We start from the raw sequence: 22526 nt of genomic DNA, 5'->3' as shown, positions 1-22526 counted from the left end.
AGACCTTCTGGTCAGAACTTTCACTTTCCGTTCTTCATTATCAATTTTTTTTTATATGTCCTGTCCGTCCATCTGTCTGTCCATTTGTTGGCAAAAACTTTAACCTTGCCCATAACTTTTGAGTGGATGGGGCTATGGTTTTCATATTTCACAGGTATATTCCTTGCGACAAGATCTTTATTTGGGTACCACCAAATTTGACCTCTTGACCTTGGACTTTGACCTACTTTTACATAAAATTACCACACTTTACCTTGGCCATAACTTTTGAACAGCTGAAGATAGGGCTTTTGTACTAAACATGTGTATTCACTGTGACAAGACCTTTCAGTGTATAACTATTTTTTACTTTTTGGCCTTGACCTTAGAGTTTGACCACTTTAAAAAAAATAAGCCTTTGCCATTACTTTTGAACTCTTAGAACTAGGGCTTTCATTTTTCACAGGTGTATTCCTTGGAACAACCTCTTCCTTTGGGTACCAACTCTTTTTTCCAACATGTTCTTATTAATTCTTACAATTAAAACATATAAGGTATATAGAGCTCTCCCCAACAAATACTGTCTCTTAATATGGCTAAGTCCCACACTAAACTTAACATCTAGTAGTGTGCATCCTTAGATGCATCATCCATGTAAGTTTGGTTCAGGTTTGTCTTAAAAAATATTTGCGAATGAACCTGCTATAAAAATTCTATTTTAGTTATTCATCAGGAAATTATAGGTCAGATCCAGCATCTGAAGCATTTCTGGCACACGTAGTGATGTACATCCCTAGATGCATCATCCATGCAAGTTTGGTCTATGTAAGCATTACAGTTGCTTGAGAACTGACCCGCATCAAAAACTTAGACCTGGTTACTTTTCTGGAAAATGTAGCTCAGATCCAGCATCCAAAGCAATTCTAGCAGTGTGCTTCAAAAATAGTATTTTTTGTGCAAATTTACCAAACTAATCTGTACATTTATGCTTTATATTTTAAAGCTGTAATTTTTTTTGTGTTTTAAAGAATTTAAAAACAAATACATTAAATTTAAGGACAGATGATACAAACAAAAAATGGATGCCTGGATTTGTATATATTTTTTGGCCTAATTCCATTGCAAATGATGCAAATAATAAATTTCCAGAACATAAAGAAATTGTAAACCTTCTGTGATGTTCAAAAGTCAACCCTTCTGAAACCATCCTTATTAATCTATACATACATTTTTCACTTTAAATTCCATTTTTTGTGCAAATGTAAATAAAAAATTAAAAACTACGCGGAGAAAGTTATTCATTTTATTCATTTAAACATGACCCAAGTTGTTATTTTCAAATTCTTTGACAAAAGTTTGTTTGTATCATCTGTCCTTAATAGTGTTGTGTTTATTTCACTAGAATGCATGTAACACATTAAGGATTGTCATTTTACCCTGCAACTCTTACCACTGTTCTGAGATGCAACTAATGACCTTATAACATGTAATTCTTTTAACTTGACTCATGATTCATAAAACCACTGAGTGTGTAGCAATACTTACCCAAATACAGTCTGATAGAACCACTACTGGATCTGATAGTGGATTGTCATCATTAACAGTGTGGTCATAGGACTCAGATCTAACATACGTCTCCAGGTTTCTAAAAATTAAAAAAAAAGCTTGCGGGTCAAAAAGCTCATCTGAGTATTAAACCTTTTTTTGTTGCTACCAAGCTTAAGTCTATGACTTGAAAAGTTTAAAATTAAGAATAAAAGGGTGATGGCAAGTCTAAAAACCTGGATTTCAATTTTTTTTTTTTTTTTTTTTTTTTTTTTTTTTTTTTTTTTTTTTTTTTTTTTTTTTTTTTTTGGATTTCAACTTAGTTTGTTGAAATAATATATATTTCTGTGAAAAATGTTAACCCCCTTTCACATAACAGTGTATAAATTCCTCAATGCAAAACACTAAGCCAGCCTATATACAATATGTAGTGCTATGTACTCTTAGATATAAGTTTTATAATTCATAATATTAATTCATTTCACCCCCCCCCCAAATACATATTTATACTTACGAATAACAATCATCCATTCCTTGAAGAACACAAAAATTAAATGGCAGCCAGTAAACGGATAAAGCCATCTGAGCTGGAGTCTTGAATAATGGGAAATGCCTGTTGTTGAGGTCCCATATAACAAATGTCCGATCACGACTGGAAGAGGCAAATTTATCTGTGACGTGGGGCGACCATTTCAGTGACATGACACAATCAGTATGGGCGGCTGTACTATGAAATGGGAGAAGTTTAATAGTGGAAGTCACTGCCACCCTCAGGAGACTAGACTGGGATTTCAGATCCCAAACTCTGATTGAGCCTGCAAAGAATCACAAAGTTTTAGTTGTTCTTAGATATCATTTTTTTAATTTAAATTTACAATGACATTGCATAGACACATTAACAAACAAGATGACTACAAACTGAAAGAAATGGATTTTTTTTTGAAAACTCAATGAGTTCTTCAAACATCCATGCATTCATGTTTACTGGAAGAAATTGAAATATTGGAAAATGAATATATTAAATAAATCACACTATATCATTGTTAATTATTCAGGGATGTTATGTGCAAACTTTGATTGGAATAGACCCATATGACCTTAGAACCCCCCTTTTTTTTAACTCTTGGAGGATGTTAATTTGTAAATGAAAGGTGCTCATAAATTCAATGAAAATAAAACCCATGAAATCTAATGACTTCACAGTAAGTGATAAATATTTGATCACAGAATCTCATGTCACAAGCATTTGAGCCTTGGCTTGAAATAAATTCAGCTACAATTAAAAAGTAGACGATCACTTGAAAGACAAATCAGACAGGAAGACACCTATCATGTGTTGAGGAAAATCAAATACTTACCATCGCCATAGCCAGCTGCCAAGAACTGACAAGACTTTGGCTGCCAGTCAATACACAGGCATGGGGAGGCCTTTTCTGTGACAGAAAGATCTAACATAAAGTGATTGTCAATTCGAACATGACATACAAAAACTGATAGAAAAAAGCGTTTTATAAAATACTGTTAAAATAAGTATGATGAAATCTTTTTTGGTAAAACAAACAAACTGTTAAAGATTTACCATGTTTAGATACAGGATAAGGAAGAAGAGTAAATACTGGCTCTGGTTTGAAGACGGCCAGCTCATTGCCGTGATTTTCTAAATTTAAACTGGCTGGTTGAGGTATACTGTAGAGAAAACAAAGACGCTATGCAAATGTTACAAATAAATTATAATGATACATTTATCTTAAAACATGGTGAGGAATCCAAATGAAAAAATCATAGGGATCCAGTCATGAAATTTAATTAAAACCTAATTAAGGGATCATTTTGAGATACATGTACCATATAAGCGAAATTTTTTTAGCGATTTGCCCTTAAAAAATTATTTTCTTTTTAGCAAGATGTTATTTTAGCGATTTTAAAAAGCCCACTAAAGAAGCTATTACAAATAAAGTGCAATTAATTTTTAGCGATATTCAATTTTAGCGATCTTGGCACCCTCACTAATAATGCCAAAATTAAATCCTTGCTAAAAATTCTGCCTAAACTGTACATGTATATCAGCTATTTTTAATTACTGTATTGTGATGGACAAGCAGATTGAAAAAAAAATACACATTAAAAAATTTAAAATTCCCTTCTTGTTATACATATTGTGGTGTGATAGATCATGCGATAGATGTGGTGATCAGAAAAGCTCACTTGAGCTTCAAATCAGGTGAGCTAAAAAGATATTTTAAAAACTTTGACTTTTTAACTGCCCTGTATAATTACACCCAAAACATAATTGTCTTTTTAGGGTATGAAAATCCCCTCCCCCCCCCACCCCCAGTTAATTGAAATAGAAAGAATTACTACCAGGTAAATGATTTTTAGAAATGTAATCTAATAGGCAATAAAGATAATAATTGTTTATAAAACAAATGTAATCTGGTTACACTTCTGGTCAGATAGTACCTGAAGCAAGTGTGGCTTGTGTAACCCTAGATGCACTAATTGTCCACTGAAGCTTGGTCCAGGCAGGGTTTATATGGTAGTTACTTGGAAATGGACCTGCTCCAAAATATGTCACCTGGTCACATCCAGCATCCAAAATAATGTAGTGTCTATCCCAAGATGCATCATACATGAAAGTTTAGATCCAGCATCCCGAGCAAGTGTTGTGGCTTCCTACTTTTGATGCATGCAAGTTTGTTCCAGGAAGAACTTTTTATTTCTTGGGAATGGACTTACTCCAAAACTTTAATCTGATCACTCATCTGGAAAATGTATGTCAAATCCTGCATTGGAAGCAAGTCTGGTACTCCCCTTCCTAAATGCATTATCTATGCAGGTTTGGTTCAGGCAGATTTATAGTAATTTGCGAATGGGCCTGCATCAAAAATTTTATCCAGGTCATTCATCAGGGGAATGTAGCTCAGATCATCTGAAACAAATCTGGTAGTGTCCATCCCTCGATGAACCATCCATGCAAGTTTACCGTAAGTCCAGGAAAGGCTAATAGATTTTTTGGAATTGATCTTGTCAATTATCTTGAAAATGTTGATCAGATTCAGCATCAAAGCAAATCTGGTAGTGTCCATCCCTAGATGCATTATCTATGCAAGTTTGGTCCAGGTAGGGCTTAGAGTTTTTGGATATATGAACTTTATCAGGGACACGGAAGCTAATACGCCTACACCAATAGCATAAGCTGAGAATTTGATTTGATAGATATATGCTTAACATGATGACATTTACCAAACAGTGTTAATTAAATATTTTTTATTAAATGTTATGCCAGACATGGCACAAATGCCTTTCAATTTATTATTCATTACCGCAATTTACAGCAAAATTAAGTCTTACATTAAATGAACATTCTGGTAAATTTTTTAAAGTGCATCTGGAAATGAAGTTTGGTCTTAATTAAGGACCAATATAGTTTATTTTATCTGCTCCAAAAACCTTAATAAAATACACCATACAGAAAAACATCTTATAGCCAGCATGCTTATAATGAATTGACACTAAAAGTGATTTTCATTTGCTGTGGGTTTTAAACATGTATTGTGAAGCTAACAGAAATAATCAATTATGTTTATAATGAAGCAAATTCGCTCTTCCCCGGCACTTCGTTATATGCTTGTTTCACTGCATGACACATTTCTGGCAGTGAGCATCCATGCAATTTTGGTTAAAGGTAAGGGCTTGTAGTTTGTTAAAAGACTTTCACCTGGTCATTCATCTGGCCTAGAGACCATAAACTGAAAACAGACTTAGGCGAAAATTTTGATTTTCAATATCTTAAGTATCTGTGGGTAGGCAAAATTTTGTTGGTACATGGGGACATAATTTGGTCAGAATCTCATTTGTTCAGATGATTTAATAAACAAACGTAAAATCCAAGTGTGACGTCATTCTTTTGTTTGAGCGCTCCATTATTTTTCGGGAATGGAAAGTTGCAAATTTCTTTGAAAACGGAATTTCTTTTGTTCTTATTCTCCTTAACGTGCCTTTACTGAGGAAAGAACTTAGAAAATTTTTTGATAAGAGTTTTAGAAAATTTAAGAGTTGATTTACACATTATGAAATTTTTTTTGCCCATTGTAAGAATCGAACCTGGTACCCTCTGCTTTGTAGTCAGGTACTTATTTCACTGAGCTATTGAAGCTGTTGATAAACACTGGATTAGAATAACTGTAGTATATTTTCCCCTAACTTCCTATAGTATATAAAAAATAAATACTACTACTATATAATGTCTATTTACAGTGTATCATATAGATATTCTGTATTTTATATTAATGAACAATAAATAAAAGCCTCAAAAAGGCGGATTTTATGTGGGTTAATATACTTGTAGCATTCCATTCCTTAAAAGTAATGGGCCTCAGCCCCTTCGGGACCTCGGCTCCATTACTTTCAAGGAAAGGAGCGCTACTCGTACATTAACCCTTACCTACTGTCTAACCACATACTTGTTCATGGGTAAGTAAACCTGTGGATAAGGGATGAGCATTGATGATTCCACAATACGCTTTAACACTGCCAAAGTTAACACTTACCAAATTTATTTATTTTCATTTTTTCTATGTATTGGAACCTCATATATTCCCCCAGCAAATTATCTGGTTTTATGCAGCATTAAGGTTCATAAACCCTCTGCTGAATCATATGAAAGGTTGCTTTTAGCTTAATGATTTTCCAAAAGAAATATATTTTATGAATAAAATAGAAACAATTATAGCATAGCTTGCGGGTCAAAATTGGACAAAAAAAGACATGAAAATCTGTAAAGGAATAATAGTCGTTTATGTCATTAAGAGTTATCTCTCTTATCAGAGTATCGATGAACGTTAAGATTAATGAAACAGACCTTTCAAAACTGCTGTATATGAATTGAATTTTATTCCCAAAGGAGTTCATTGATTTGAAGCATCCAGATAATTAGTGCCCAGGTAAACGAAGCCTCACTGTACTCCAAATTTAACACTCTACATTTACAAAATTGCATTCAACACCAATGTTTCCTCGCAGTTCATTTTTGATTGCTTAGAAATTTAGAGTCTGACATTTATAGCAAAGTTGAATATTTTAGAAACTACAAGACATTTCAAAGAGGCATAATGATATGAAAAATTATTAATTGTGAGAATTAACAAATGGTTTAACACGAAATGTGAAAAAGAAAAAAACACCACTTGATGATATACCGGTATTTAGCATGCCCAATTAAGTGGTGAGAGAGAGGGAAATATTACCTGTATATGTGAACATTTCCATCAGAGAAGGCTCCTGCTAACAGCCCAAGTCTTGGTAAGTGCAGGGATGGCTACAAACAAAAAAACTTTAATATTCATTTTAGTGAATAATTGAAAAATGCCATCAGATTGTCAATACAACCTCATTACGACTAATTCTGCAGAGTCCTATTAAAAAGAGTAGACAGGCATATCATCTGGTCAAACAAGATGTGAATGTGATGTGATATCGCTCTTTGAATCGTTACTGCAAGTTATATAAATAAATTTATTATAAACCCCCGCCCTCCTTACAAATAGCAAAATATAGTAAAAAAAAAAAAAAAACATTTGAATTCAATTTTATACTGTAGAGGTACTTTTTTCCATGGGGTCATAATTCCGCAAAATCTCTATTTCTGTTCAATCGGCTGATAGAAAATTTTGGGGATATCTTAAGACTCTCTTTATATCCTTTTATGTGTATTTAGTTCAATGGGACAAATTTCAGCAGAAAATTTGTGACTGGGTTACATAGCTTAGATTAATACCACACAGAAAAAAAGTACTTCTACAGTAATATTTTTCCATTAAAAAAGCATACTGTATACAGGGAAATTTTTGCCCCCGTTTTCTTTTCGCTCCTTTTGCTCTTATCATAAGTGGGCAAATTTAAAACGGGGCGAATTTAAAGAACACAGCATAATTTCTTAATCAGAACTAAAACTGGGCGAATTTAATATGGGGCAAAATTGTTCACAAGTAGAAAAGGGCGAATATAACACAGGGTGAACAATAATACAGTGAAAATGGGAGACTGAGATCAAAATTGAGCTTGTCTAACTTTTATGGCCCCCAGGCCAGTGGTGGGGGCCATAAAAGTTAGATGAGCTCACTTTTGATCTCAGTCTCACTTTTACCAAAGTAATGTAGAGTGGATAAGTGAGACTAAGATCAAAAGTGAGCTCGTCTAAGTTTTAAGGCCCCCAGGCCAGGTCTCTACATCCCATGCGATTTGCTCCTGAGACATAGGGAGCACCTCCTTGCTTTGCTGCTTTAGAGGAGATGCTCTACCACTGCTTCACGTTGGTGACCATTATTTATAGATTTTAAATTATACTAGTAATTCTTTGAAAAGAATCATGTCTTTTAAATAAGACCAAAGCAAGAAGTATTTTTTATTCAGTTTAGAAATTATTTTACTGAAATTTCTTTTTTTTAATCCATTAATTTATACTATTGAAAAGAGAAAAATGAATAAAATGAAAGAGCTAGGTTCAATTCATTCTAAAATGGCCCTTCCCATAAACTGACCAGAATTTAATTATAAATGTCCTATTTCAAATATCTATATAAGGAAATGACTTTTTACTTTTATTGCCCACAAAAAAAATTAACTCTGAGAATCTAGGTATTAAACAAGAGGCCCAAGGGCCTTGAATCGCTCTTCTGATAAATTGTACAATCTATCACTTCTATTTGAAGCCTCTTACTCTAAGTATCCTAAGATGCATGAACTGACAAAGTTTGGTGATTCTTTGCCTGTTAGGACTAAAGATATTTCAGTATAGCTATAAAATACCATAAGTAGCACATGGTGACCTACTTTTTGATTTGAAACTTTCTGAGGACTCAAGATGCATTAATTGACAAAGAGTGATGGTTCTATTGAATAAGTACCTCACATATTAAAGTAGGTCACTGTGACCTTCTCATGGTTGACATTCCCTGAGGACCAAAGATGCATCAACTATCAGAGTTTGATGATTCTAAGCCAATTAGTACCAGAGATATTTAAATAAAGCCATAAAATGTCAAAAATAGGTCACCGTGACTTACTTTTTGGTCAACATTTTCCGAGGACCCAAATGCATCAACTGACAATGTTTGATGATTCTAAGCCAATAAGTATCTAATTAAAAGTAGGTCATTGTGACCTACTTTTTGGTCGACATTCTCTGAAAACCCAAGATGCCTCAACTGACAATGTTTGATAATTCTAAGCCAAAAAGTACCTAAGATATAAAATGTCAAAACTAGGTCACAGTGACCTACCCATGGTCGACATTCTTCGAAAAACCAAGTTGCATCAAATGACAAAGTTTTGATAGTTCTAAGCCAAAAATACCTAAAAATACTTAAATATAGCTATAAAATGTCAAAAGTAGGTCACCATGACCTACTTTTTGGTCAACATTTTCCGAGGACCCAAGATGCATCAACTGACAATGTTTGATGATTCTAAGCCAATGAGTACCTGAGATACGCAAAAGTAGGTCATTGTGACCTATTTTTTGGTCGACATTCTCCGAAAACCCAAGATGCCTCAACTGACAATGTTTGACAATTCTAGGCCAATAAGTACCCGGGATACTTAAATATAGCCATAAAATTCAAAACTAGGTCACAGTGACCTACTTTTTGGTCAACAGGTTTCGAAAACCCTAGTTGCATCAACTGACAAAGTTTGTTGATTCTAAGCCAAAAAGTACCTAAGATACTGATACTGAAACATAGCCATAAAATGTCAAAACTAGGTCACAGTGACCAACTTTTTGGTCTACATTCTCCGAAAACCTAAGTTGCATCAACTGACAAAGTTTGATGATTCTAAGCCAAAAAGTACCTAAAATATTGAAATATAGCCATAAAATGTCAAAAGTAGGTCACTGTGACCTACTTTGTGGTCGACATTCTCCGAAAACCCAAGTTGTATCAACTGACAAAGTTTGATGATTATAAGCCAAAAGGTACCTAAGATACTGAAATATAGCCATAAAATGTCAAAAGTAGGTCACCGTGACCTACTTTTTGGTCGACAGTTTCTGAAGACCCAAGATGCATCAACTGACAAAGTTTGATGATCATAGGTCTGAAAGTATTCAAAATATGCCTTTTAAACAATTTGAAAACAAATGCCTGCAAAATTCAAAAAGTAGGTCACAGTGACCTACTTTTTCATAAATATGTTTTAAGGCCCCAAGATGCATCAACTTACAAGGTTTGAAGATTCTAAACCTCTCAGTATCAGAAATTAAGGCCTTAAATGTTTTAGAAAAAATAAGCCATAAATTCAAAAAGTAGGTCAAGGTGACGCATTTTTAAGTTGACATTGTTTGAGGACACAAGATGCATCAACTGACAAAGTTTGATGATCATAGGCCTTAAAGTGTCCAAAATATGCCTCCAAATCAATTTGAAAACAAAAGCCCGTAAAATTTAAAAAGTAGGTCACCGTGACCTACTTTTGTATTAACATGATGTCAAGTCCTGAGATGCATCAACTTACAAGATTTGATGATCCTAGTCTTTATAGTAAGCAAAATATCAACGTTTTTAATAAGTGTAAATTTTGGTCAACTTTGAAGTGACCTTGAGACCACGCCCTTTGCCCCAGGGTCATGCCTTGAATAATTTTTAATCTTCAACATATCCTAAATCTTGTATGTAAGTTTGGTGAAAATCTGCCTGGTGGTTCTGGAGAAGAAGATTTTTGAGCAACCAGTACTTTTGGTTCTATTTTCCTGATTATCTCCCCTTGTTTTAGGGTTCCAACCCTAGTTTTAGTGTAAATGGTAGCCCTTGGGCCAAGGATACCCTGTAACAAATTTGACAATGATTGGCCAAGGGGTTCTTGAGTTATGGCCCATATTCTAAAAAGTTAACGCACACCGCACACCTCACAAATGGCCATAGCATTAGCTCTTTGAGCCTATTGCTCAGAAGAGCTAAAAAACCAGGTTCTATGATGGAATTACCAGTAAGTACCCTAACTCTGGATCCTACCTATATTTTACAGACATTAAATTCCAAAATAAGTGGGTGGATGATGTTATCATTGAATCAGGCTCTGAAGTATCACCAGATTTAAGAAATAAAATCTGCGTTTTGATGAATGTTGCAGATTAACCTCTGAGGTCGAGAAATGTTGTTTGAAAGCTAATTATGAAAGCCAAGGATTTTATATTTCAAACAACGTTTTGAGACCAAGAAGGTAATTCTGCATCATTCAGGACAACAAGGACTTTATTTCTATTCTACTAAGCAGTTCTAAAATATGACTGACTTAAAGGTAAGTGTTATGTTATATAAAAAAACAAAGGGAATAGAATGAATAAGCTAGGGTAAAAAAATAGTTATGGAGTAATCAACAACATATGTTGTTGTTGTTTTTTTTTTTTTTGGTCCATAGGACTCTAGCACTATCCTTGAACTTACTCAGACAGAGTTAACACAATTATAAACCAATCAGACAAAACATCTCTACTAGTCTTCCAATAACATTTATTCTAAGAATATGAAGTAATTTTGTCTAATTATTTTATTATTCTACATGGCAATTAGCTACAAAGTTACGTAACTATACATTAACTTATAATACATTAAATTTTTTAGTCAACTTTTACGTCAATTTCATTTTTTTTATGTCCTTTTTTATGTGTAATTCGTATTTGTCTTTTTGGTAAACAGATAACAAAAAAACATTGACAGCTAATAATTGTGGCTACTAAGGGTACATGTGTACTACTAGCTGCAGAACTGTAGCTCTCTGCTTGAGAAAATTCGGACAGATAAAGCAGAGACCTACAGATCCAAGTGTTGTAAAAACCTTCGATTTACGCCCACGATTTTTTGTCGCTCACTTTGGTTTTTTTTCGTTTATTTTATACTTTCCCCAGCTTTGAAAATAATTTCAAATGGTATTTAATAATTAATCTTATTATCCTTCAGAATTATACAGTCAATCTGATTGGTTTAGGGCAGGTCACATGCAGGGAGACAACTTGTGATGTCTCCCTCATGCACAGGGAGACAACTGTTATCTCCCTTCAGACGACAATGAAAAAGCGTAAGCGAGCATGCAGGGTTTCCACTAATGTTGTCGCCCTTTGAGTGAAACTACAGTGGTTTAAGCGAGATAACTCCTATTTAAAAGAACAATTGCTAAATATGCAGGATCGGTAAACAATAAATTCTAACGATGACGTCAAAGTTGTCTGACATATTTTGAAAGTATGGGATCGGAGCAGAGTAGAAGAAAACAAGAGGTTTGATTACTATTTTCAACTCTATCTAATTGATAATTGTATATTCTTCAGGATAATAAAACTATTATGGACTGTTTAGAAGGGAGACAATACCAATTTTCAGGTCTGAGTAGGTTTGTCACCCTCGAACGCAAGCCCTTCTAAACAGTCCATAATTGTATAATATATTCAACTCCAATTCCTGATCATTTACTTACCTCTCAACGCTAACAAATGCCATTGGCTGCTTGTGGTTACGGACATCGAAATGGAACTCTTTTAAACCAACATTACAAAACTATATATAGGGACTGTTTCGGACCGTTAAAAGGTAAACAAAGTATCAAATATAAGAGTTAAATATATGAATTATTATAGGATACCATTCTAAAAGCCGGAAAAAGCTTAAACTACACAAAATAAATACCTAACGTAGCAACAAAAAATCGTCGGCGTAAATCGAAGGTTTTTACAACGCTTGGATCTGTAGCTCTCTGCTTTATCTGTCCGAATTTTCTCAAGCAGAGAGCTACAGTTCTGCAGCTAGTGTACTACATGTACATATGTTCATATAGCTGAAACTACACATAGAAAAATATAGTATTCTGTTAGTATCTTTAATAATTTCACCTTCTCTTCATTGTTTTCCCAGGCATTGCTTGGACACCAACATAACTGGTAAATAACACCAAAGCTGTGGGATAAACAGAACTCCAGGACAGGAACGCTACTACTCATTGAATTACTGGAAAAAATATAATAAATCAAATGAAAAAAAGTTAGCAAGCTCACATACCCCACGCTCCCCCAAAAGTTGAAGTGCTGAAATTCCCGGAAAAAATAAAGGAATCTGAATTTCCTGGTAATATGCACATCTACACAATGTGTCCTAAATATCTGCAAAGTCTGAAGAAATTGTGTGCAGCTGTTTATGAGGAGTTGTGCTGACAAACAGTTCATCGCTATATTCAAAATATGACCAAAAATCTAAGTGGAAAAGTGCGGAAATTCCCAGAAATATGAAGGAATCGGAATTTCCTCGTAATATGCACATCTACACAATGTGTCCTAAATATCTGCAAAGTTTGACAAAATTGCGTGCAGCGGTTTATGAGGAGTTGCGCTGACAAACAGTTCATCTCTATATTCAAGATGTAGCCAAAAATGTAAGTGGAAAAATGTGGAAATTCAAGGAAATATAAAGGAATCGGAATTTCCTGGTAATATGCACATCTACACAATGTGTCCTAAATATCTGCAAAGTTTGATAAAATTGTGTGCAGCGGTTTATGAGGAGTTGCTCTGACAAACTGTTCATCTCTTTATTCAAGATATGGCCAAAAATCTAAGTGTAAAAGTACAGAAATTCTGAAAAAAATAAAGGAATCAGAATTTCCCAGCAATATGCACATCTACACATTGTGTCCTAAATATCTGCAAAGTTTGGTGGAATTGTGTGCGGCGATCTATGAGGAGTTGCAATGACAAAAAAACAGGACTGACGGACTGACTGACGGGTCAAAAACATTATACCTCACGCAACTTGTTGCGTAGGCTTGTTGCGTGGGGTATAATTATGTACATTGTATTATAATGCATCTTTTGATAAGAAAGATTATGCTCAATAATTTAAGTTTGGTTGTAAGTTTAACACATAATTTGACTAGATAAAAAATGAGTTAATTTTATGTGATGCCTGCACATACATTTAACTAAACCAAAAATGTACTTATGAAAGACTAAGTCTGGAATAGATAAATTAAAAATGTACTTATTAAAGTCTAATTCTGGAATGCATAATCCTAAAATGTCTTATTCCAGTCCAAATCTGATATAAACCTTATATGTTCTCACTTTGGATACAGAGAATTCAGTTCTCCAATATTCCACAATTGTATTGCACCTTTTCCCAAGTAAAGTGACTTTGTTTCATGGCATTCATCCATTTCTCTGTGACAGCTTACAGCCAAAAACTGGTTACATTGGACATTGTGTGGTACAGGACACCAGGCAAGGCCCCAAACAGGACCACCAGCAAAAAGGTTGTAGGTGCCTTGAAATATTTTTTGAAAAAATAACTCAGTATATAAATTAGAAATATGTCCAAAGGACCTGAGTGCCCCACCCAAGGTTCATCAGTAATATAACATGATAATTTGTAAGAGTGTACAAGGTCTGTTGAAAGTATTCAAAGAAAAGCAAAGAGATTTAGGAGAAAATTAAATAGCATATATTACATATCTTTGGCTTAAAGTTCAAGACAAAGCATCACCGATACAAAATAATTCCTAAATCTTCACTCTTAATTTCAGCATTTTTTGCAATAGACTGGGACTGAATTTTTTTATATGTCAAAACATATAGGTACAAGTAATCAGAGACTACAGAGCTCACCTCAACAAATGTTGTCTTTACATTAGTAAGAAAATGTCCTACATTGAACTGTTAACCTTGTAGAGCAACATTTATGCAATTTTTAGCTGATAGGGCTAGCAGTTACTTACAATAGACTTATACAAAACTCAAACTATTCACTCATCCAGAAAATGTAATTCAAATATAGGTCTGATCCAGTATCTGAAGCAAGTCTGATTAGTATGTATACTCCGATGTATCTTCCATGAAAATTTCTCTCATAACTGTTGATTTGAATATTAGTTATTTTGTGTTAATTGTCCTGAATATTTAGTTTTTAACCAAATGACATTTAAACATGCAGGAAAAGGTGAGAAAAAATAATTTAAAAAATAAGTAATTTGATGTCATGGCAAAATGAATATCACACATTTTATTAGAGCCAATTTATAAGCCTAAAGGTGCGGTCACACAATGCAATTTTCCATCCAATTTTTCCAATTGATTTGCTTTTGACTAAAATTGTACAGTGTGACCATCCAAGTCGAAAGCAAAATCTGAAAGTCATCTAGAAATCAGATCGGCCTCAGATTTTCAATCAACTTTCTCAAGAAAATCATGACGTCACAATGACATTTCCTGAAATTAAAAAAATGCAGAATAGGTCTATAAAATAATAGTTTTTAACAGTTTTTATACACCTGTGAAATGAAACAAGAGGCCCATGGCCTTATAGGTCACCTGAGCATCATGCAACAACTTTCCAATGACTGAATTTGGTTCATGTTTTGAACATGAAGCAATGGCATTCACAATTTTGAAAGAGGCACCAAACTAATCATATCAATGCACTTAGCAATTGCTTAGTTAGGTTACTTAATATCCAGAGGCACCCTAGGGGGACAAAAAATACATTTCAACTTATCAGTAATATTCAGCAATAATCAGTAGTGCCCCTACCAAACATGAACCCCAGACCCTAGGTTAACACATTTCACAATTTTGGAAAAGGCATCCTTGCTCATCAAAAATCTTTGATTAATACCAAGGAGCAGATTTCAAAACAATTAATTCATTTTCAGTATATACGTTGAGCCCCCCCCCCCCTCCTCTATGGTACCCCTGACCCAGGGGCCTTGAAATTCAAAATTCTGGAAAAAGGGCCCTTGCTCATCTTAGCAATATAGGTAGTTCATCTGCTTAGTACCTAGGAGCAAAGAAAAAGATTTTCAAAGATTTAATGCATTTTTCACTATATAATCAATAGAGCTCCACCAAAAGACTGGAACCCACGACCATGGGGCCATAAAATTCATAATTTTGGAAGAGGCATTCTTGCTCATCATAACTATGAGCTTAGTTAGTCTATTTCTTACCCAGGAGCAGAGAAGAAGATTTTCAAAGATTTAATGTATTTTCACTATATAATCAATAGAGCCCTGCCCTAACACCAGAACCCCTGACCCTGGGGCCATAAAATTCACAGTTTTAGAAGAGCTATTCTTGCTCATCATAACTAATAACTATGTGCTTAGTTAGTTTGTTTAATACCCAGGAGCAGAGATGAAGATTTTCAAAGAATTTCTGCATTTTCAATATATAATCAAGAGCCCTACCCTTACACCAGAACCCCTGACCCAGGGACCACATTGACAACATTGGAAGAGGCATTCTTGATCATGATAACTATTTATTAAGTTAGTTTAATTAATATCCAGGAGCAGAGATATATTCCAATAAGACTACAACTGTAGGAGTAACTTTTAATAAAATTTTACAGTATTTTCAATTTTAGTTATGAAAGCAACATCATTCATCAAAATAAAAAATATTTTAAAAAACGCAATAAAAACAATTATATATCTCTGATAGTGACGTCTACTTGCATGCAACATTATATTAAAATCAGACTAAAACTGTATTTAGAGTAGCACTCCGAGAGTATTTTACAGAAATTACTATTTTTATTAACCATGGCAACAATGTTCATCAAAATCAAAAACCGATTCACAGAATTATGTATCTAAGTGTAATCTACTTGCATGCCTGCCACTTTATATATATAATCAGACCAAAACTGTAGGAGGAGTAGCATTTTAAAAGTATTTCACAGAAATTTCTATTTTTTGTAACCTTAGAAACACCGTTCATTGAAATCAGAAACGGATATAAGAATTATGTATCTTAGTGTAATCTACTTGTGTGCCAAGTTATATTGAAATCAGACCAAAACTGTAGGAGGAGTTGCATTTTAAAAAATGTTTACAGACAGACATACAGACGAATGGATGCTGGACGCATTACTATTGCATAAGCTCTTCTGGTTTCTGACCAGTAGAGCTAAAAATAATTACTAACAAGTACCTGTTCATTTCTTTCTAAAATCGTTTGTAAATTGAATGAAAAATTGGATTGTGTGACCCCTCACCAATCGACTTCATCCGACTTACCTGAGCAATTTGAATGAAAATGGAATGAAAAATCACATCGAGTGACCACACTTTAAAAGTGTGAGACAAGTTTTGGGAATTTTAACAAAAATGATTTTCCTGTATAAGAGGGCCACAACACTCAACTGAGTAACTATGGCCCTCTTTGTTCATCACTATTAAATTCTTCTACCCATATCCTCAGTGTGTTAAACTCTGTTTATCCATTGTAGCTTCACTCTACCCAAGGGGGTCATGACAAACTACATTATCTGAGGATGCTTCCTTGTAAATATGACTTAATATAGCTTTGTTGTTTTGGGGAAGATGAGGTGAGCTCAGGTAAACTCAGGTGAGTTCAGGTGAGCTCAGGTGAGCTAATAATGACGTTTCTCTAGTCTCTACTCACCGGCTATGAACTCAGCCTTAAATCTCTTCAGTTGTTTTAAGAGAGGTGTTGTGACTTTTTGTTCTGGTGAGATGACATGAAATCTAACACTCTCCTTTGTTACTGGCAAGAAGTCCTCCATCTCCCTGATGAACAAGAGGTATACATATCAAATCACATCAGTCACAGCATACCATCAATTCCAGTAACAGTATGTCTCTTTGATTAATCGAGCGTGGTGAAGTTTCACATGATGATTATATTACTCATCGATTGGATGTTTGATTTCACTGAAATCAAAACTACTCTGCATATGAAATACAGAACCCAGCAATACCACTTACAATACTGACCAATCGTATTGAATGACTGCTCACGAGAATGCAGTAAACAAAAATCACACTTGGACAGGTAAAGCAAGTCTTATGGTAATCCTAATAATGATGATATTGATATTATATATAGTAAAATAGGAACATGCAGGATTTCCCCTTACGTATTACATGTTTAAATTTTCTCATATGCATTTACTCCATTTGGCCAAATCACAACAAATATGACACATGCTTTTTTTAGGACAGCAAATGTGACTTTGTAGAACACTTTTGAATGACCACATGTAATTGCCGCACTGGAAAACATTCATCCAGTATGATTGGCCAGTGTTATTGGGGTATTGTTGGATTCTTTATCTCATGATATGCAAAGTAGTTTTGATTTCATTCAAACCAAACATCCAATCGATGAGAAATATGTTAATCAATTTGTGAAATTTTACCACGGTCGGTCAAGCAAAGTGACACATTGTTATTGGAACGATAGTACATTACAAAATTAATGAACTGATTTACATTTTAAGGTATAAAGCAATAATAATCATCTGACATGAAAGGTGCTGGAAGAATTAAACTCATCATCATATGTTTTTAGAACTGTTTACAAAATAATATAAAAGATCCACAGCAGATGGTCTTTACACTTTGCTGAGGTGTTAAACCAAAATAAAACCTGACAAATACAGTGAAACACACTAGATCTAACATCCATGTATTTATGAGCAAAGTAGGGATTAGAAAGAAAATAACACATCTACATTAATGCTGATTGTACAAAATAAGCAGCTTCTCCAACTATGTTGAGGTTTGCTTATAGCATAATTCTTCAAGATCTAGACGCAGGAATAACCAAGTTGACAATTCAGATTATTTCTGTTTTAAAAGTGGGTGACATTTACTTGGGATTTTGCAGTATCCATTGAGATTTTTCAGGCTGTAACTCGGGGAATACTTGAGACATGTTGTCTATAAGCTGGACCCTCTCAAGGTAGTTTTTGCAGCAGTGTTTGTAAACATCACGAAACATACCAGGACAATTGGCCCGTCCACCTACTAAAATAAAATTTACATTTGCCAATGGTCTTTGATACCTTCAATATGAATATGGCATAACTTTACAAGAAGAGATGATTTGAAAAAAATTAATTAATGTGAGCCAATTTTTGTACGCTGCAAACATTTATAGATTCATGGAAATTAATAGTCTTGATATCTACATGTATATTCAGTCTGGTTGTAAATATCAATGCAGGTAAAACGAACTCCCTTGACATTTAATGATTCTACAGGACTCGGCATGCTGGTAAAAAACAAGACCAATCCTTCACAAGAAGATTGTCATGTCTCAGATTTTTACTTTCTGTGTAGCTAAGTGTAAACTTAAACTTTTTTTGTTTTTTGAAAAGTTGACTGGGAAAAATAAAATGAGTAATCGGTTGAGTGTGTTTGTGTGTGTGTTGGAGGGGGGGGGGGGGGGTTAATAACTAGTAAGAACTGCATGTATTAATGAACCATGCCTATTAAAATTCATAGGTAGGAATTATATTCTTTAGATTTTGTTGTAGACTGTTTTATATTGTTAATTTCTAATGATATAATTGTCAACATACTTAATTAAAACACGTAGATGATATTTATTTCTTAATATTTAATAATTTCTAATCAAAATTATAGTTATTAACATGATTCCTATCTATAAGGCAAGCATATATGACATGTTTATCATCTCTGTCAATTATCACCTCCCCCATTATCATGAGATTATGATCACATCATATGTAAACAAATCTAGAATATTCCGTACATTACTGAAGGTTACTTTAAAAAACAAGAGATGTTTGTAAAACACTTATGCCCTCCCCTCCCCAAATTAATTGGAATTTTTTCAAAGTCCAAGGGGCATAACTCTGCCAAAAAGGGCTCGGTCGTTCGAAAACAAAATTTGACCTAGATATTCTATGATAAATCTGTATACCAAATTTCATTTCAATATGTGCAACCTCTGTGAAGAAAATGAATGGAAACTGCAAATAATTGGAATTTTTCCAAGTCCAAGCAAAGCAATATCCCTCCCTTCTTCAAAGGGGGCATAAATATACAGGTTAACTTTTGTATTGGGATACCAAAAAACCCCGAGTAATGCATGCTGATTTTTTGTCTATGAACATCTGATGGTGCTATAATCTTTTACATCTACTATTATAACTCTGTATAAAATTAATACCATAAAACTGCCTATTTCCCCAAGAAGAGACTATTTCCCTCATCTGATGACTACTCCCTGAAAAATCAGAGCTACGCCCTGGGACTACTCCCTCATGAATATTTGTTAGTAATTTTGACCAATCAAAGTGTTCAGTGGGCGGAGCATTCAAGGAATCTTGAGTCTGTGACACAATGTAACTATGACATCAAAACATTTTGACATGTGATGTCAAAATCATACTTGAATTCTAGCAAAATGAAGACAACAATAAATTATCAATGTCTTCATTTTGCTAGAATTCAAGTATGACTTTTGACATCGCATGTCGAAATGTTTTGACGTCATAGTTACATTGCTTATAACATGACGTCACAGACTCGAGATTCCTTGAACGCTCTGCCCACTGAACACTTTGACTGGTTAAAATTTCTAATAAATATTCATGAGGGAGTAGTCCCAGGGAGTAGCTCTGATTTCCAAGGAAGTAGTCTTCAGATGAGGGCAATAGTCTCTTCTTGGGGAAATAGGCAGTTTTATGGTATTAATTTTATATAGAGTAATTACAGTAGAGGTATAATAATCCATTTTATCCCGCTTCAGACAATTTTGTAGATTACTGATTGGATAAAAGCTAATCACATGAAGCCCTGAAATTTTCCGTATTACGTCACAGTCAAGGAGTAATATTAAAATCGGGCACGTGATTACGATCGAAGCGTCATTTTTGTAAAATAAAAATGGCAGCTAAGTAATGGTGTGCGTGGGTAAATTTCTTGTCACTTGTAATGGTATTTTATGTTGATTGTTATTGGATTGACTTGATATTTTTATAATATGCTCATAGATTTAATTTTATATTTAAAAGTCTTCAGCGGGATAAATTCGTAACACAGTCAGTTTAGGGACCTAATACGGAGTCAATCAAGTCATACAGGGTGTGAAATGGAAATCCATATTGGGACTTGGCTTCACCTTGCCCAATACAGATTTCCATTTCACACCCTGTATGACTCCGTACTAGAATTAGGTCCATAACTGACTGTGTAACTCATAATATAGTATGATAAAATTTTAATCTCAAAACATATTGCACATTTGTCCCTTAAAATGGTATCTTTGCAATCATGTCATAAAATCAATGCAAATTTGAAAGAAACCTTATATTAGGTCTTTAAAAAATTCACAAACTTATTTTATAAAAAAAGAAGTGCATTTTGTTCTTTAACTCAAGTTATCACTAAGAAACAATTTCTCTTCAAACTATACCATAAAACCTGAACATTCCAAGAAGACATCTAGTAAGCAAGTTGCAAGATTATTTCTCAAAAAAAAATGCAACCATACAACATCCCAGTGTTCCTTACTGGCCATTAAGTGACAGAGATCTAGGATACCTCTTTTTCTGGCAGGTTGAGAGTCTTCCTCTATCCCTTCAGGGTCTGATTGGCTGTTCATTGACTCATCGCTGATATCTTCATCTACATCTTCCTCCTCCTCCTCCTCCTGATCATCTTCCTCCTCTACGTCTAGTTTGACCTCCGGGTCATCGTCACTATCACCCTCCGCACACACATCTCCACTGGCTGATATATCCTTCAGAACACGCACTGCCCTGGAAATAAACCATTTACCATGGTAAACCTCAAGACCAATCATTTTTTAGTTTTATTTCTCTTAAAGCTACTGAGTTAGATAGTTGCTTCCTTTCCAGTTCAGATACAGTACACATTCTTTTTTCTGCTTGGAATAATTTACACTTCCTTTATGGTCACAAACTTTACACTAAAGAAATTCCACAGCATAGGAAAAGTTCATTAAAGACATAAAACAGCATCCAAGCAATCCCCCATCTTTACAAATTAAACTTCATTGTGATTCCAAAAAATTATGATCAAATTGGAAAATGTTTGCAGTATAAAGACAATAATGTGAAAAAATCTTTTTGTGTCACCTGCAGAACAGTTTAAAACTTAGGTTTCACTTTGCCCTTTGTCTTTCCATCTTTCACACCCCATATTTTGGAAACTGCAAGGGATATGAATTTGATATTTTCAAATATTGCCTGGCAATTTAGCTTTATTTTTTGTAAAATGCCATGGTTATCAATCTTGTGACCCTTGAACTTGACCTCATCGTTTACCAAAAAGTTTCAGGTGCTGATTTATAAACTCCAGCATGTCAAGTCTTCTGAGCTAATTCAGTGAACTTAAGTGAGCATTCACAGAGTATTAACAAAGTGAAGACCACATACTAAGTGAACTTTACTTAGGAGTGGACATTTAGTTTGAACAAAGTGATGATCACATGCAAAGTGAACTTTAGTGAGCAGTGAACACTCAGTATGAACAAAGAGCATGTGCTAAGTGAACTTTACTGAACAGTGAACACTCAGTATGAACAAAAAGCATGTGCTAAGTGAACTTTACTGAGCAGTGAACACTCAGTATGAACAGAGAGAAGACAATGGTGAGTGAGATTATTGAACTTTTACTTCTTTAATTTATGTTTGTGTTTAAAATTTAATTGAACAAGAGGCACAGGGGCCAAATCGCTCACCTGAGCAACTGGCTAGGTAAAAGCAAAAATTAGTTCAGTATTGAAAAGTTTAAATATATTATAAAAATGGGGCCTGGGGAGGGGAGGGGGTATTTAAACAAACTTAAATCTACACTTCCTTAGAATGCTTTTTCGACACATTATGGTTTTGTTGTTTATAAGATTTATAGAAATTTTTATTGATATAGTCTTTGTATTCATTTGTCCACTTAATGGCTCCTCTGTTCTCCTGAATTTCAAATCTATGCTACCTGAGGTTGCTTCCACATGAGTTTCATCTTTCCTGGCCCAGTGGTTCTTGAGAAGATTTTTAAAATTTTTAAAGATTTTCCCTATGTTTTCCTATGTTAAACTTTGATACCCCATTGTGGCCCCACCCTACCCCTGAGGTACATGATTTGAACATGATGAGATGATTCCACATGAGTTTCATCTTTCCTGGCCCAGTGGTTCTGGAGAAGAAGATTTTCAAAAGATGACA

The 22526-nt window shown here is 34.3% G+C and overlaps 1 protein-coding gene across 1 annotated transcript in view; it reads right to left on the bottom strand.

Annotated features, from left to right (window-relative positions):
* The window catches only part of LOC134261614 (uncharacterized), a 64156-nt gene that overhangs the window by 5717 nt on the left and 35913 nt on the right, over nucleotides 1-22526 (bottom strand). Inside the window, exons 11-20 of the mRNA XM_062744038.1 lie at nucleotides 20884-21101; nucleotides 18183-18336; nucleotides 16970-17094; nucleotides 13631-13829; nucleotides 12407-12521; nucleotides 6771-6841; nucleotides 3104-3210; nucleotides 2883-2957; nucleotides 2039-2339; nucleotides 1525-1624 (exon numbers count right to left, since the gene is read on the bottom strand). Coding sequence (XP_062600022.1) covers nucleotides 1525-1624; nucleotides 2039-2339; nucleotides 2883-2957; nucleotides 3104-3210; nucleotides 6771-6841; nucleotides 12407-12521; nucleotides 13631-13829; nucleotides 16970-17094; nucleotides 18183-18336; nucleotides 20884-21101 — 1465 coding nt within the window. The remainder of the gene's footprint in view (nucleotides 1-1524; nucleotides 1625-2038; nucleotides 2340-2882; nucleotides 2958-3103; nucleotides 3211-6770; nucleotides 6842-12406; nucleotides 12522-13630; nucleotides 13830-16969; nucleotides 17095-18182; nucleotides 18337-20883; nucleotides 21102-22526) is intronic.

This window comes from Saccostrea cucullata, unplaced genomic scaffold, assembly GCF_032062105.1.
Source record: "Saccostrea cucullata isolate Sc308-1 unplaced genomic scaffold, CSIRO_AGI_Scuc_v1 ctg1944, whole genome shotgun sequence".
Taxonomy (NCBI): Eukaryota; Metazoa; Mollusca; class Bivalvia; order Ostreida; family Ostreidae; genus Saccostrea; species Saccostrea cuccullata.
Note: the sequence above shows the minus strand (reverse complement) of the source record. Positions and strands in the feature narration are given on the sequence as shown.